The 13,780-nt window shown below is 44.3% G+C and overlaps 1 protein-coding gene across 1 annotated transcript in view; it reads right to left on the bottom strand.

Annotated features, from left to right (window-relative positions):
- LOC144501720 (dynein axonemal heavy chain 17-like) overlaps positions 1-13,780 on the bottom strand; it is an 832,067-nt gene that overhangs the window by 142,718 nt on the left and 675,569 nt on the right. The window contains exon 67 of the mRNA XM_078225682.1: positions 466-630. Within this exon, the coding sequence (XP_078081808.1) occupies positions 466-630 (165 nt within the window). The remainder of the gene's footprint in view (positions 1-465; positions 631-13,780) is intronic.

Here is a 13,780-nt window from a genome sequence, read left to right as displayed (position 1 = left end):
TGCCTGTGTGAAGGTACAGGACATCATGCGCACTTTCACTGCATCCAGCAGTCTGTTTAGTGAGGCATCTGAGAACTTGTTGGAAGCCTTCCTATAGCCATCTGTTATCATCGACCAAGCAGATGTGGGTTATGAATGCTGGGGCAGCCTTTGAATGCAGCAACCCCATGATTAACACATTGAGGTGATGGTGGGATAGACAAATCAGAGGCTGCCCACCATTGAACCGGCATGAATCCCATGGGCTCAATTTGTTTTTGCTTAAGTGCCAGATAATACAGACCGAAAACCCGCCATCGCCGTTGGTGGTCACAATACCACTTTTCCCACTTGCCATCAGCCTTTGCCGATTTCTGGAAAAAGTCCACCTAATGAGTTGAGGAATTCTGATCACAGCAGATTTTGTTTCCAAATAATGAAAATAATTGATGAATATAGTACAAAATTTAACACTAAGTAGCTCACCTTCTGTTCTATTTCAGTTGCAGTGTGTTTAGTTGTCTCTAGGTTCTCTACCAGAGCTGTATCACCAAGGAAATTTCCAGAAGCCTCTGAGAGTCGAGCTAGAAGAGAGTCTTCTAATTGTTTAAGAACAATCTTGAATTCATTCTGTTGCTTTGTAAGTCTTGCCTAAAAGAGTACAAACATTTGTTATTAGATCATAAACTTATAAATACTTAGGACGTGTTGGAGATCATGGGTAAGATTTCCCGATTTTTTTCTTCTGTTAAAAATAATATTTGTATTAAAATCAACGATTAGGGTCAAAACTTTCCAGCTGTTCACAGTGGATTTCCTGGTGGCGTGGAGTGCACTTAATGGGAAATCCCACAGAGGTGGAACCAGGAGAACCTGCCACTGGCCAACAGTGCACTGCCTCCCGTTGCGAAAAGCAAACTTTGGGATGGGAAATTGTGGGGAATGAGCCTGCAATTTCCCAACAAATGGTTTTACTGGGATAGGTTCCCTGCCAGGGATATATGCTGAGGCACAATCTGCCAGTCAGGATGTTCTTCCTTTTTTTAAGCAATTCGTAAATTGCTATTGTGAATTATCAGTTGAAGCACTTTTGTTGCAAATAATTGCCAAAGGACAAATTCCATTTAAGATATTTATCTGTAGGAACTTTACCTATTCCAGGGAGTAAAATCCTTGAGAGTAGAAATTCATCTTGGACAGTGGATCAAAATAAGTGGTTTCGAATTGATCACCTGGTATACTCTGCACCTGATATTCAGTTCTATAGATGTTTTCTTCACAGCACCATTTACTTACATCTGATAAAAGTAATATCTCTCATCCAGTATTCTCTTACTGCTCTTCTCACAATGCATCCCTATTGCTGAGCTGGCCCATGTGTCAGTGAATTCTTCCAACTCCCTGATGACCAACTTTCACTCTGAAAATCTCTATTACTGAGTTCTAAAAACCCAAGTTTTTCTTAAAATGAGCACGGTACTTATACTAACATGGTAATTCTTCCACTCACATTTCTGCATGTTCTGTTCTTTGAAAATAATTAAACAATAAAATTGATTTCAAAATTGATTTCAAAATTTAGAACCAAGTGAGGGTGGGGTGAGGATGACTCCCCTATCCTACCCCAAGTCTGATGGTAACAGGGTTTGTTGTAAATGTAGAAGGATGAAGGTATTTTACTCAGTGTCTGTGTTTAGCCGTTTATAGAACAAAGAAATGTTCGGCACAGGAACAGGCCCTTACCTTGGGCCCTCCAAACTTGTGCCGATCATGATGCCCTAACCAAAAAAACCTTCTGCCCTTACTCGGTCCGTATCCCTCCATTTCCTCCCTATTCATGTACCCATCCAGATGCCTCTTAAATGTTGCTAATGTGCCTGCTTCCACCACATCCTCTGGAAGCACGTTCCAGGAACCCACCACTCTCTACGTGAAAAGCATCCCTGCACATCTCCCTTAAACTTTCCCCCTCTCACCTTGAACCTGTGCACCCTTGTAATTGACACTTCCACCCTTGGAAAAATCCTCTGACTAGCCACCCTGTCTATGCCTCTCATAATTTTGTAGACCTCTATCAGGTCTCCCCTCAGCCTCCATCTTTCCAGTGAAAACAATCCTAGTTTATTCAATCTCTCCTCATAGCCAACACCCTCGAGACCAGGCAACATCATGGTGAACCTTCTTTGCACTCACTCCAAAGCTTCCATGGCCTTCTGATAATGTGGTGACCGGAACTGCATGCAATACTCCAAATGCGACCTAACCAAGGTTTTGTATACCTGCAACATGATCTCCCAACTCCTGTACTCAATGCCCTGGCTGATGAAGGCAAGCATGCCACATGTCTTCTTAATCAACTTAGCCACCTGTGTTGCCACTTTCAGGGAACTGTGGACATGCACGCCCAGATCCCTCTGTATGTTAATGTTCCAAAGAGTTCTGCCATTTACCGTATAATCCATACCTAAATTTGATCCTCCAAAATGAATCACCTTGCATTTGTCCAGATTAATCTCCATCTGCCATTCTGGGCCCAAATCTCCAATCTATATATATCCTCTTGCATCCTCTGGCAATAGTTGGCATTATCAGCAACTCCGCCAATCTTTGTGTCATCTGCAAACTTATGAATCAGACCACCCACATTTTCCTCCAAATCATTTATATATACTATAAACAACAGAGGTCCTAGCACTGATCCCTGCAGAACACCACCAGCTACAGATTTTCATTCTAAAAAAACATCACTCCACCACTACCCTCTGTCTTCTATAACCAAGCCAGTTCTGTATTCATCTAGCCAGCCCACCTAGTTTTTGTACCAGTCTGCCATGTGAGATGTGTAGTGCCATGTGGAACCTGTAACACCTTACTAAAGTCCATATAAACTACATCCACAGCTCTTCCCTCATCAATCAATATAGATTGAGAGAGTCAAATTCGTCACAGTACAATAGAGGAGGAATCTCTGGAGTGTATACGGGATGGTTTTCTGGAGAAATACATTGAGGAACCAACAAGGGAGCAGGCCATCTTGGACTGGGTGTTGTGCAATGAGAAAGGATTAGTTGGCAATTTAGTTGTGAGAGAAGCCTTGGGGATGAGTGACCATAATATAGTAGAATTCTTTGTCAAGGTGGATAATGCTGTAGTTGATTCTGAGACCAGGGTCCCGAAACTCAATAAAGGTAACTATGATGGTATGAGGCATGAATTGGTCATGATGGACTGGGAAACATTACTGAAAGGAAAGACAGTGGACAGGCAATGGCAGGCATTTAAAAAATGAATAGGTGAACTCCAGAAGTTGTTTATTCCTGTTTGGCGCAAGAGTTATAAGGGAATTGTGGCCAAACCATAACTTACAAGGGAAATTAGAGATAGCATCAGATTCAAGGAAGAAGCATATAAATTTTAAGAAAAAGCAATAGGCCTGAGGATTGGGAGCAAGTTAAAATTCAGAAAAGGAGGACCAAAGGATTGATTAAGAAGGGAAAAATACAGTATGATAGTAAGCTAGCGGAGAAGATAAAAACTGACAGTAAAAATTTCCATAGATATGTAAAGAGAAAAAGATTGATAAAAACAAATGTAGGCCCCTTACAGTCAGAAAGTGGAAAATTCATAACGGGGAATAACAAAATGGCTCTGGCTTTAAATTTGTACCTTGCTTCAGTCTTCACAAAGAATGACATGAATAATGTACCAGAAGTGCTGAGAGAAACATGTTTTAGTGAGGAGCTGAAGGAAATCAGCATTAGTAGAGAAATGATTTTGGGGAAATTGATGGCAGATAAAGGTAGATAAATCTCCTGATAATCTTCATCCCAGAGTACTTAAGAAAGTGGCCCGAGAAATAGTAGATCCATTGGTGATTATTTTCCAAAATTCTTTGGGCCCTGGAAAAGTTCTTACAGATTTGAGGGTAGCTAATGTAAGCCCGCGAGTCAAAAAGAGAGGTAGAGTGGAACAGGGAACTATAGAGCAGTGAGCCTAACGTCGGAACTGGGGAAGTTGCTCGAGTCTATCATCAAGGATTTCATAACTCGGCATTTTGAAGGCAGTGGTATAATCAGACAAAATCAGCATGGATTTTCAAAAGGGAAATCATGCTTGACAATTCTATTGGACCTTTTTGAGGATGTAACTAATAGAGTTGACTGAGGAGAACCAGTGGATGCGGTTTATTTAGACTTTCAGAAGGCTTTCGACAAGGTCTCACATAACAGACTACTATGGAAAGTTAAAGCACATGGGATTGCAGGTAATGTCTTGAGATGGATAGAAAGCTGGTTAGCAGATAGGAAGCAAAGAATTGGCATAAATGGGTCTTTTTCTGATTGGCAGTCAGTGACAAGTGGGGTTCTGCAGGGATCTGTACTGGGACCCCGACTGTTCACATTATATATTAATAATTTGGAAGAGGGAGCTGAATGTATTATCTTCAAATTTGCAAATGATACAAAGTTAGGTGGGAGGGTGAGCTGTGAGGAGGATGCAGAGATGTTTCAGTGTGATTTGGACTGGCTGAGTGTGTGGGCATCTGCATGGCAGATGCAGTATAATGTGGATAAATGTGAGGTTATCCACTAGCAATAACAGAAAGACAGATTATTACTTGAATGGGTATAAACTGAGAAAGATGGATGCTCAATGAGACCTTGGACTCCTTGTCCATCAGTCACAGAAAGTAAGCGTGCAGGTACAGCAGGCAGTAAAGAAGGCAAATGGTATGTCGGCCTTTATACGGAGAGGATTTGAGTATAGAGATAGGGATGTTTCACTGCAACTGCATAAGGCATTGGTGAGGCCACATCTGGAGTAGTGTGTACAGTTTCGGTATCCATATCTGAGGATGGATGTCCTTGCTATAGAGGGAATACAGCAAAGGTTTACCAGACTGATCCTCATATGACAGACCCTGGCAGGTCTGTCATATGAGGAGAAACTAAGTTGGTTAGGATTATATTCACCGGAGTTTGGAAAAGTGAGAGGGTATCTCATAGATATTTATAAAATTCTAAGAGGGTTAGACAGGGTAGATTCAGAAAGAAAGTTCCCAATGGTGGGGGAATCCAGAACTAGGGGTCATAGTTTGAGGATAAGGGGTAAACCTTTTAGAACTGAGGTGAGGAGAAATTTCTTCACCCAGAGGGTGGTGAATGTGTGGAATTCACTACCACAGAATGTAGTTGAGACCAAAACGTTGTCTGATTTCAAGAAGATATTAGATATAGCTCTTGGGGCTAAAGGAATCAAGGGATATTGGGGGAAGGGGGCTATCAGGATATTGAATTCGATGATCAGGGTCGAATGGCCTACTCCTGTTTCCAGTTTCTATGTTTCTAGGCCATTTTCTTTGTCCCCTGTTCAAAACACTCAATCAAGTTGGTGAGACATGACCTTCCCCATACAAAACCATGCTACCTGTCACTAACTAGTACATTTTCCTCCAAATGTGCATATATTCTGTCCCACAGTATCTTATCCAAATGTTTCCCCACACTGATGTTAGGCTCACTGGTCTATAATTTCCTGGATTATCCCTGTTTCCTTTCTTAAAACAAGGGAACAACACTGGTTATTCTCCAGTCCTCTGGAACCTCACCTGCGGTCAAAGAGGATGTGAAGATATCTGCTAAGGCCCCAGCTATTTCTCTCCTTTGCCTCCCGCAGTAAACTGGGATAGGTGCCATCTGGCCCGAGGGACTTGTCTATCTTATTGCAATCTAGGATACTCAACACTTCCTCCTTTAATATATTGACGTTCTCAAGAGCGTTCACACACCTATCCTTGACCTCAACATCCGTAATGTCGTTCTGCTTGGTGAATTCGATACAAAGTACTCATTAAGGATTTCACCCACTTCCTGTGGTTCCACGCATAACTTCCCTCCATTGTCCTTGAGTGGGCCTATTCTTTCTCTTGCTACCCTCTTGCACCTAATATATGCATAAAAAGCTTTGTGATTCTCCTTGAACCTGTTTGCTAAAGACATTTCATGGCCCCTTTTAGCCCTCCTAACTCCACATTTAAGTTCCTTCCTACTTTCACTGTACCCCTCAAGGCTTCATCACTTTTTAGATGCCTAGATCTATCGTATTCTTCCTTTTTCCTTTTGACTAAGCTTACAATTTCCCTTGTCACCCACGGTTCCCAAATCTTGCCATTTCCATCCTTCATTTTTGCAGGGACATGCCTGTCTTACACATTAATCAACTGGCCATTAAAAGTCTCCCACATGTCAGATGTGGATTTGCCCTCAAATAGCCACTCCCAATCCAATTCCCCAATTCCTGTCTAATTTGGATGTAATTGGTCTTGGCCAATTAAGCACCTTCACCCGAGGGCCACTCTTGTCCTTATCCATGACTACGGAAATCTTATGAAATTATGGTCGTTAAGCCCAAAATGCTTCCCCACTGAAACATCGATCAGCTGGCCCAATGGCTCATTCCCCAATACCAAGTCTAGCATGGCCCCCTCCCTGGCTGGATTGTCAATATAGTGTATCAAAAAGTCATCCTGGACACATCAAACAAATTGATCTCCATCCGATCCCCTGGCTCTAAGGGATTCCCAGTCAATATGGGGGAAGTTAAAGTCACCTATCACAACTGCACTGCTTTTTTCACACCTTTTCAGTATCTGACTACACAACTGCTCCGCTGTCTCCTGCAGGCTGTTGGGAGGTCTATAATACACTCCCAACATTGTGATTTCACCCTTCTTATTCCTGAGCTCCACCCATAATGTCTCACTACACGATCCCTCCAGTGGGTCCTCCTTCAACACAGCTGTGATCTGAAATCATAGATGTCATAGAAACCCCACAGTGCAGAAGGAGGCCATTCAGCCCATCGAGTCCCACCCAGGCCCCACCCCCACATATTTACCCGCCAATCCCTCTAACCCACGCATCCCAGGACTCTAAGGGGCAATTTTTAACCTGGCCAATCAACCTAACCCGCACATCTTTGGACTGTGGGAGGAAACCGGAGCACCCGGAGGAAACCCACGCAGACACGAGGAGAATGTGCAAACTCCACACAGACAGTGACCTGAGCCGGGAATCGAACCCGGGACCCTGGAGCTGTGAAGCAGCAGTGCTAACCACTGTGCTACCGTGCCGCCCTTATCAGCAATGCAACTCCCCTGCTTCTTTTGTTTCTCCTTCTCTCCTGTCCAAAACAACGATATTCCGGAAAGTTAAGCTGCTAGTTCTGTCCTTCCTTTAACCATGTGTCCGTAATTGCAATTACATCATAATTCCATGCAGTAATCCAGGCTCTCAGTTCATCTGTTTTACCTGTTATATTTCTTGCATTGAAGCAAATGCACTCCAGATCTACAGTCCCGCTGTGCTCTGCGGCTTCCCTCTGCCTGCTCTTACTCTGTGCTATGTTTATCCCAGTCTCTTTTTCCCCCAGTCTCTACACTTACAGGCCTGCTGTTCCGGTTCCCACCCCCTGCCACACTAGTTTAAACCCTTCCGAACAGCACTAGCAAATCTCCCACCCAGGATATTGGTACCCCTGCAGCTCAGGTGTAACCCGTCCTTTTTGTACAGATCCCACCTTTCCCAGAAGACATTCCAGTGATCCATTTATCTAAAGCCGTCCCTCCTACACCAGCTCTTTAGCCACGTGTTTAACTGTACTATCTCCCTGTTTCAAGCCTCACTAGCACGTGGCATGGGGAGTAATCCTGAGATTACTACCCTCGTGGTCCTGCTTTTTAGCTCCCGACTTAACTCCTTGAATTGTCTTTGCAGGACTTCTTCCCACTTCCTGCCTATGTCATTAGTGCCAATGTAGACAATGACATCTGTCTGTTTACTCTCCCGTTTCAGGATGCCGTGTACCCGCTTAGAGACATCCAAGATCCTGGCACCAGGGAGGCAACACTCCATTCTAGAGTCTTGCTTGTGGCTGCAGAAATGCCTGTCTGTGCCCCTCTATCTGTATTGATTCCAAAGAAACAAGTCTGACAGCTTTCTCAGGGTGTAAGATAACACAAGGTTAGATCACATTGGACTATAATGCACACACATTTTTTTTCGAAGGAAAAGTCACTATCTCTATGTGGGGAGCTTAAATCTGCAAGAGATAGAGTCTTAATTTGGGAGACGAAAGAAGGGAGCTCCTACTAACCCATTCACATCTTTTTCACAATTCAACTTCTGAGGCCTTGTCAAAAGCCTTTTGTGTATGCTGTATTAAAGAAATTCCCAAAATGGTTACCTCCATGACATAGTCTCTCTTTCCCCATGCTGATTCCAGAAGATGTTCTGACGTATGAAATGATATTGCTTTTCAAGGCAGAGTTGGCCAGGGTGGGAGTGGGGGTGGGGATAGGGGGGTGAGAGGTTGATTTCCGTAATGGCCCAGTCATTAACCCCCTGAATGGGGCATCATCCATCTTGATGAGATAGGAAGACATATTTCCATACAACAACTGGTCTGGCAGACGTCTTCACTGGAGAAATAGCCTCATAGAAATGTAAATGTAGGTCCACTACATTTTAGGAAGTCCCTTTGAAGTGATTCTTGACATCCTTAGGTTTGAAATTTCAGAGAAGGACCTGCTGTGGAACGTCTGAATTGTATCCCACATTGGGAATTTCCATAAACTGATCACTGGCAATACCCGACATCAGGTGATTTGTGGTAGTCATCTTTAGCCACTGTCTTTTCTTGTCTTTAAAAATAACATGCTTTTTTAAAATATTGCTTTTTCTTTACAGGTGGTTGGTTACAAACAAAACTTTTCTTCAGTTGAACAGATTAGATTTGCATCGGTGTTCTGAGTTTGGTTTTTTTGGCAAGACAGATGCTGTGACTTTTCTCTGCTGTAACCTCAGTTTAAATATAGCCTAAGGGGTTTGGTTGTTTTGCATGGCTGTTAGCTCCCAAATTGCCAGGAATAGCCAAACCACTCTTGATTACGTGTAGGTGAGGGAGACGATGGCCCAGTGATATTATCGCTAAACTATTAATCCAGTAGCTCAGCTAATGTTCTGGGGACCTGGGTTCGAATCGTGCCATGGTAGATGGTGGAATTTGAATTCAATAAAAAATATTTGGAATTAAGAATCTACTGATGACCATGGAACTGTTGTCGATTGTTGGAAAACCCATCTTGTTCACCTATGTCCTTTGGGGAAGGAAATCTGCCTACATGTGGCTCTAGAGTCACAGCAATGTGGTTGACTCTCAACTGAAATTACCTAGCAAATCACTCAGTTGTTCCAGAAGGCAGCTCACCACCCACAAATGAATAAAAAAAGTATTCTGTACCTCTTATTGGCTCTGCTTTCATGCTGCTTAGCATAGATCAGGTTCTTAGTATGCAAGTTTTCCTGATTGCTAGCCCAGTTTATCCCGATTGGTTCTAACTCCTTGCTATCCACCTTTATAACCTGTGAATTTATTAGTTCAAACCCAGGCACTTTTACAAATCTGATTTCTAGGAGGTCAGTAGAAGCTATGATTTTATTTCTGCTTCCTGTATGAATTCTGGACTGTCATCTGGCACTTCACTTTTGGTGTATTTTCCATTAACATTGTTGGGCTAGTTGAGGTTTAAAACTAGGTCTTTTGTTTTGTTCACCAGTGTATAATCTTGGCTGACTTTCACTGCTATTCCCCTTGTGATCTCCACAGGTATTGTCTGCTTTGGGATAGGTTCCTTTCTCTTCCCTCTTTGCTTTGGAAATGAGCATTTCCTTAAACTTTTCCCCGTCTCCTGGAAGACTACTGCCCCTTAAAGAGATGTTCAGCTTCTGCTGTGCTCCACTGTGGCTCTTCAACTGAGTGGGCATCACACTCACCCTTTCTTGTCTAGTTGGAAACTTCCCCTATCCCCATTGAACTCTGACATGAAGGTGTGTACTAAATAAATCACTTGCTCTCTTCCTTCACCCATTTTAACCTTTACAGGTCCCTCACAGACTTCTTTCTGGTTGACCTGCTTTCAGCATTTATAAACTTAAGTGGCTTCTCTTTAACCACATCAACCCTCACAAGGTCTATTTTGATTCTATTTACTTCTGCTGGCCTGGGTTCAGCCCTTTTAAATTTCTCAGTTTCTCCCTCAAATCGTTTTACTTCTACTGGCCTAGGTTTGGCCTTTGTTGTTGATTGTGTAAACTATTAACAGTGCAGAGACGGCAATAAGTTATCTGGGACCTTGATGGACAATGGAAAAAAGTACGTATCACCATAATTGATTAGATTAAAGGATTGAGAAATAAAGAAAGGGTAAGAGGGAGGATGAATTAGAGTGGGTGTATTTAATATCAGTCATGTTAAAAAGTTAAAGTTAAAAAATAAATGGTGGGAAAAATGCATTAAGGAAAAAAAGCAACAGAATGGAGAAGTATGAAGAAATGTTATGAATAAAAAATTGTAATTTTTACAACTTTAAATAAATCACATTCTCGATGGATGAAATTCAGTACATCCAATCAACGTTCTGCTATGTTACATGGATTTGGGGCTGTACAGCAGCCTGAAAAATACTCCTGCGATACATAACACATCTCAGACTTGCAGAAGAATTTAAAGGGACTGCCCAATAAACAACTGGTTGTGCGCAACAACTATATTTAAAAGGGGACATTGCTTACAGCTGTTCACTTTGTGGACAAGAGAAATTCATTTGTAGGCATTAATTATTGTCATTTGGATCATGATTGTGGAGCAAAACTGCAAATTATATACGGATCTATTGGACTTTTAAAGAAAACATGTGTTTTTAAAAAGCCAAAGAAGATTTAAGGGCCCGATTTTACCATTGCGTCACACCCGTTTTCGGGCACGAAAATGTGGTAAAGTCGGGTGTGAGGCCATTAACGGGATCTGCGCCCGTGTCCGTGCAGATTGCCACTTTACCGAAACCCGGGAATGGCGGCGATTCAATTTGCATGCGTTTAAATTGAATTAATGAACTGCCCGCCCAACTTTATCAGCATTTCCCCCTTTATCACCGCGTTTGCCAATCCGGAACCGCGCCGTAATGGACCTGCTAAATAAAAGTCTGAATCGGGCGCTCCAGCTGCTGAAGAGTGCGTTCAGTGCTTCCAACAGCTCTCTGACTCAGATCAGTGGTGGGGGGGAAGAGGGAGGCAGGTCAGATCATTCTCTGGTTGGGGGGGGGGGGGGGGAGGGGAGTGAGGCCTGATCGTTGTCTGGTTGGGAGGGGGAGGAGGAGGAGGCGGGTCAGATGTATCTCTGGCGGGGGGGGGGGGGGGGGGGGGGGGGAGGGGGGGGGGAGGGGGGGAGGGCTGATCATTGTCTGGTGGTGGGGGGGGGGAGGGCTGATCGTCGTCTGGTGGGGAGGGAGGAGGAGGTGGGTCAGATGTTCCTCTGGGGCGGGGAGGGGGAGGCGGTGAGTGAGGCCAGACCATTCTCTGGGGGGGGGGGGGATGAGTGAGGCCAGATCATTGACTGGTGGGAGGGGAGGGGTGAGTGAGGCCAGGCCATTGTCTGGGGGGAGAGGTAGTGAGGCCAAAACGCTCACTGGTGGGGAGGGGGGGGCAGATGGATCTCCGGTGGGGGGGGGGGGGGTCAGATGGATCTCCGGTGGGGGGGGGGGGGCGGGGGCAGGGAGGTCCGCTGCCACTCTGCGGGCATTCGGTGGAGGGGGAGGGGGGCCAGAGTTGGCAATCAGTCTGGGTAGTGGGGGGGGTGGATAAGAGGGACAGTGATTTCTGTGGGTAGTGGGGAGGATGGATAAGGGGGACAGCGATGTGTGCAGGTAGTGGGGGAATGTATAAGGGGGACAGTGATGTGTGTGGGTAGTGGGGGGCTGGGTAAGGGGGACAGTGATTTCTGTGGGTAGTGGGGGGTGGATAAGGGGGACAGTGATGTGTGCGGGTAGCGGGGGGGTGGATAAGGGGGACAGCAATGTGTGTGGGTCATGGGGATGGGTGGATAAGGGGGACAGCGATGTGTGTGGAGGCCATCACTCCCGCTTGTCGCTCCCGGGCTGCTTTCTCCGCTTTCTGCGGCCCGTGAGTGATCTGACACGGACGCGCTTTTTCACATTTTTTTCCAACTGCACATGCGCAGTTCAGAGCTCCGATCGTTTTGGCCCGCGCTAAGCCCCGCCCACAGCGCGAATGGCACTGGAGATGTTTTTTTCAGGCTGAGTGCGTATGGGGGCGCCTGAAAGCAGGTTTCTAAGTCGGATCTGCATTACGCCCAGATTCAGCACTTAGAATGAATATGGTAAAAACGGGCCCTAAGAATGTAAATTCTGAGAACGTAAAATTCAGTGACTGTCTGAGTGGTTCCTATTTGGGTAATATTAATATAGGGCCTGATATTCCATCTGTAGAATGTCAGGCCCTTTCTCAGATAGGCATTTCCAAGGAAGAAGTCACGCAAAGTGGATTGTCATCTCCTGGCAAGATAATGGAAGTTGGTTATCATCTCAGCAGGAACTATATCCTGTAAGTTATGCCCTAGACCTGTGCTGTGGGTTTTTCCCTCCAGGAATACACAAAAGGATCTGGGACAAAAATCCAGCAGTAAAATTTGATGGGTGGACTAGTGCTGGGTGTGTCAGAATGTGTGACACAGAGACAAGAAAAGATAACAGCAATCACGCTTGGTTTGACAGGTTAAAAAAAGTCTCACTCTCCTTTTGATTGTGGGAACAAGCTGAATCAGCAAAGCCACAGATGCAAAGGAAGAAGGAAAATTTCTCAGCTGAACTGCAGAATCCTGAAATCTCAAAACCAAATATGCAACTGCTGAAGTCAGCATTACTGGAATCTCAAATTTCAAATGCCTGCAACATTTCATCATCTACTCCTGATGGACAAATCAAGGACTGATTCGTATATTTAAAACATATATATATTTTTGGACTTGCTTCTTTCTCATTTCTAATGTGTGAGCGTGTACGGGTGTTTTAATATCCATGTGATTAGCAGCTAAACAAACACAGGCTGGAATTTTACCGACCTGCCCACCATGGGGATCAGAGCGGGTGAAGGGCAGACCATAGAAAGGTCCATTGACCTCAGGCAGGATTTTATGGTTTCAGGACAAGCGAGGAATAAAATCCCTCTTTAACTCAAGAAAGGGATGCAGTCAGTGAGGGGACACTTCACCCTGAGTGTGTCAGTACATTTGGAGATTTGGTTCAATGTGGGAATTAGGTGCAAAGGGAGACGGGATACTTTAGGTAAGTTTTACTTCAAGAAGTGCGACTTGGAATAGGATGCCCGGAGTTGAGTAATTAGGGGAGTTAGTGATGGTAGGGAAAGAGATGCTCTTTTGCTTTTTGCTTTCTAACTTTTTCAGCCTTCAGGAAGTGGTCTTACTTTGCTACAGGAGAAGAAGTTTGTTGAGTGTCTGAAAGTGACTGAGGTTTATTGTAATCCTAAGGTTCAAAACAGTAGGAATTGGTCGAATATACATATCTGCACTAAGTACACGAAGTTTGAGCAGCTTCGGCTCAGAGTTTATGAGTTTATGAGCTGGATGCTAAACTACAGAAATGGTGATGCATCAGGGAGGGGGCAAGTTACCTAGATTCTTTCTACCAGGGTCTTGTCATTTGGTCAGTGGTCAAGGGTCAGGGACAGGAGAATGTAACTGAGAGTCTGGTAGGTAAGGGGATGGAGATGGCATAACTACAGGAACCTTGGCCCATTGATGCGCATCAATTGGACACGAGGCTCGAAGCTTCAGTAAAAGAAGGCTTTTATTGACTAACAATGGAGCTATCAGAACTTTAACACACTATCCCAGACTGAAGGGGTCCCGTCCGAGCAGGGAGTCTTAT

This window comes from Mustelus asterias, chromosome 12 (assembly GCF_964213995.1).
Source record: "Mustelus asterias chromosome 12, sMusAst1.hap1.1, whole genome shotgun sequence".
NCBI lineage: Eukaryota > Metazoa > Chordata > Chondrichthyes > Carcharhiniformes > Triakidae > Mustelus > Mustelus asterias.
This window is presented reverse-complemented; position numbering and strand designations above follow the sequence as displayed.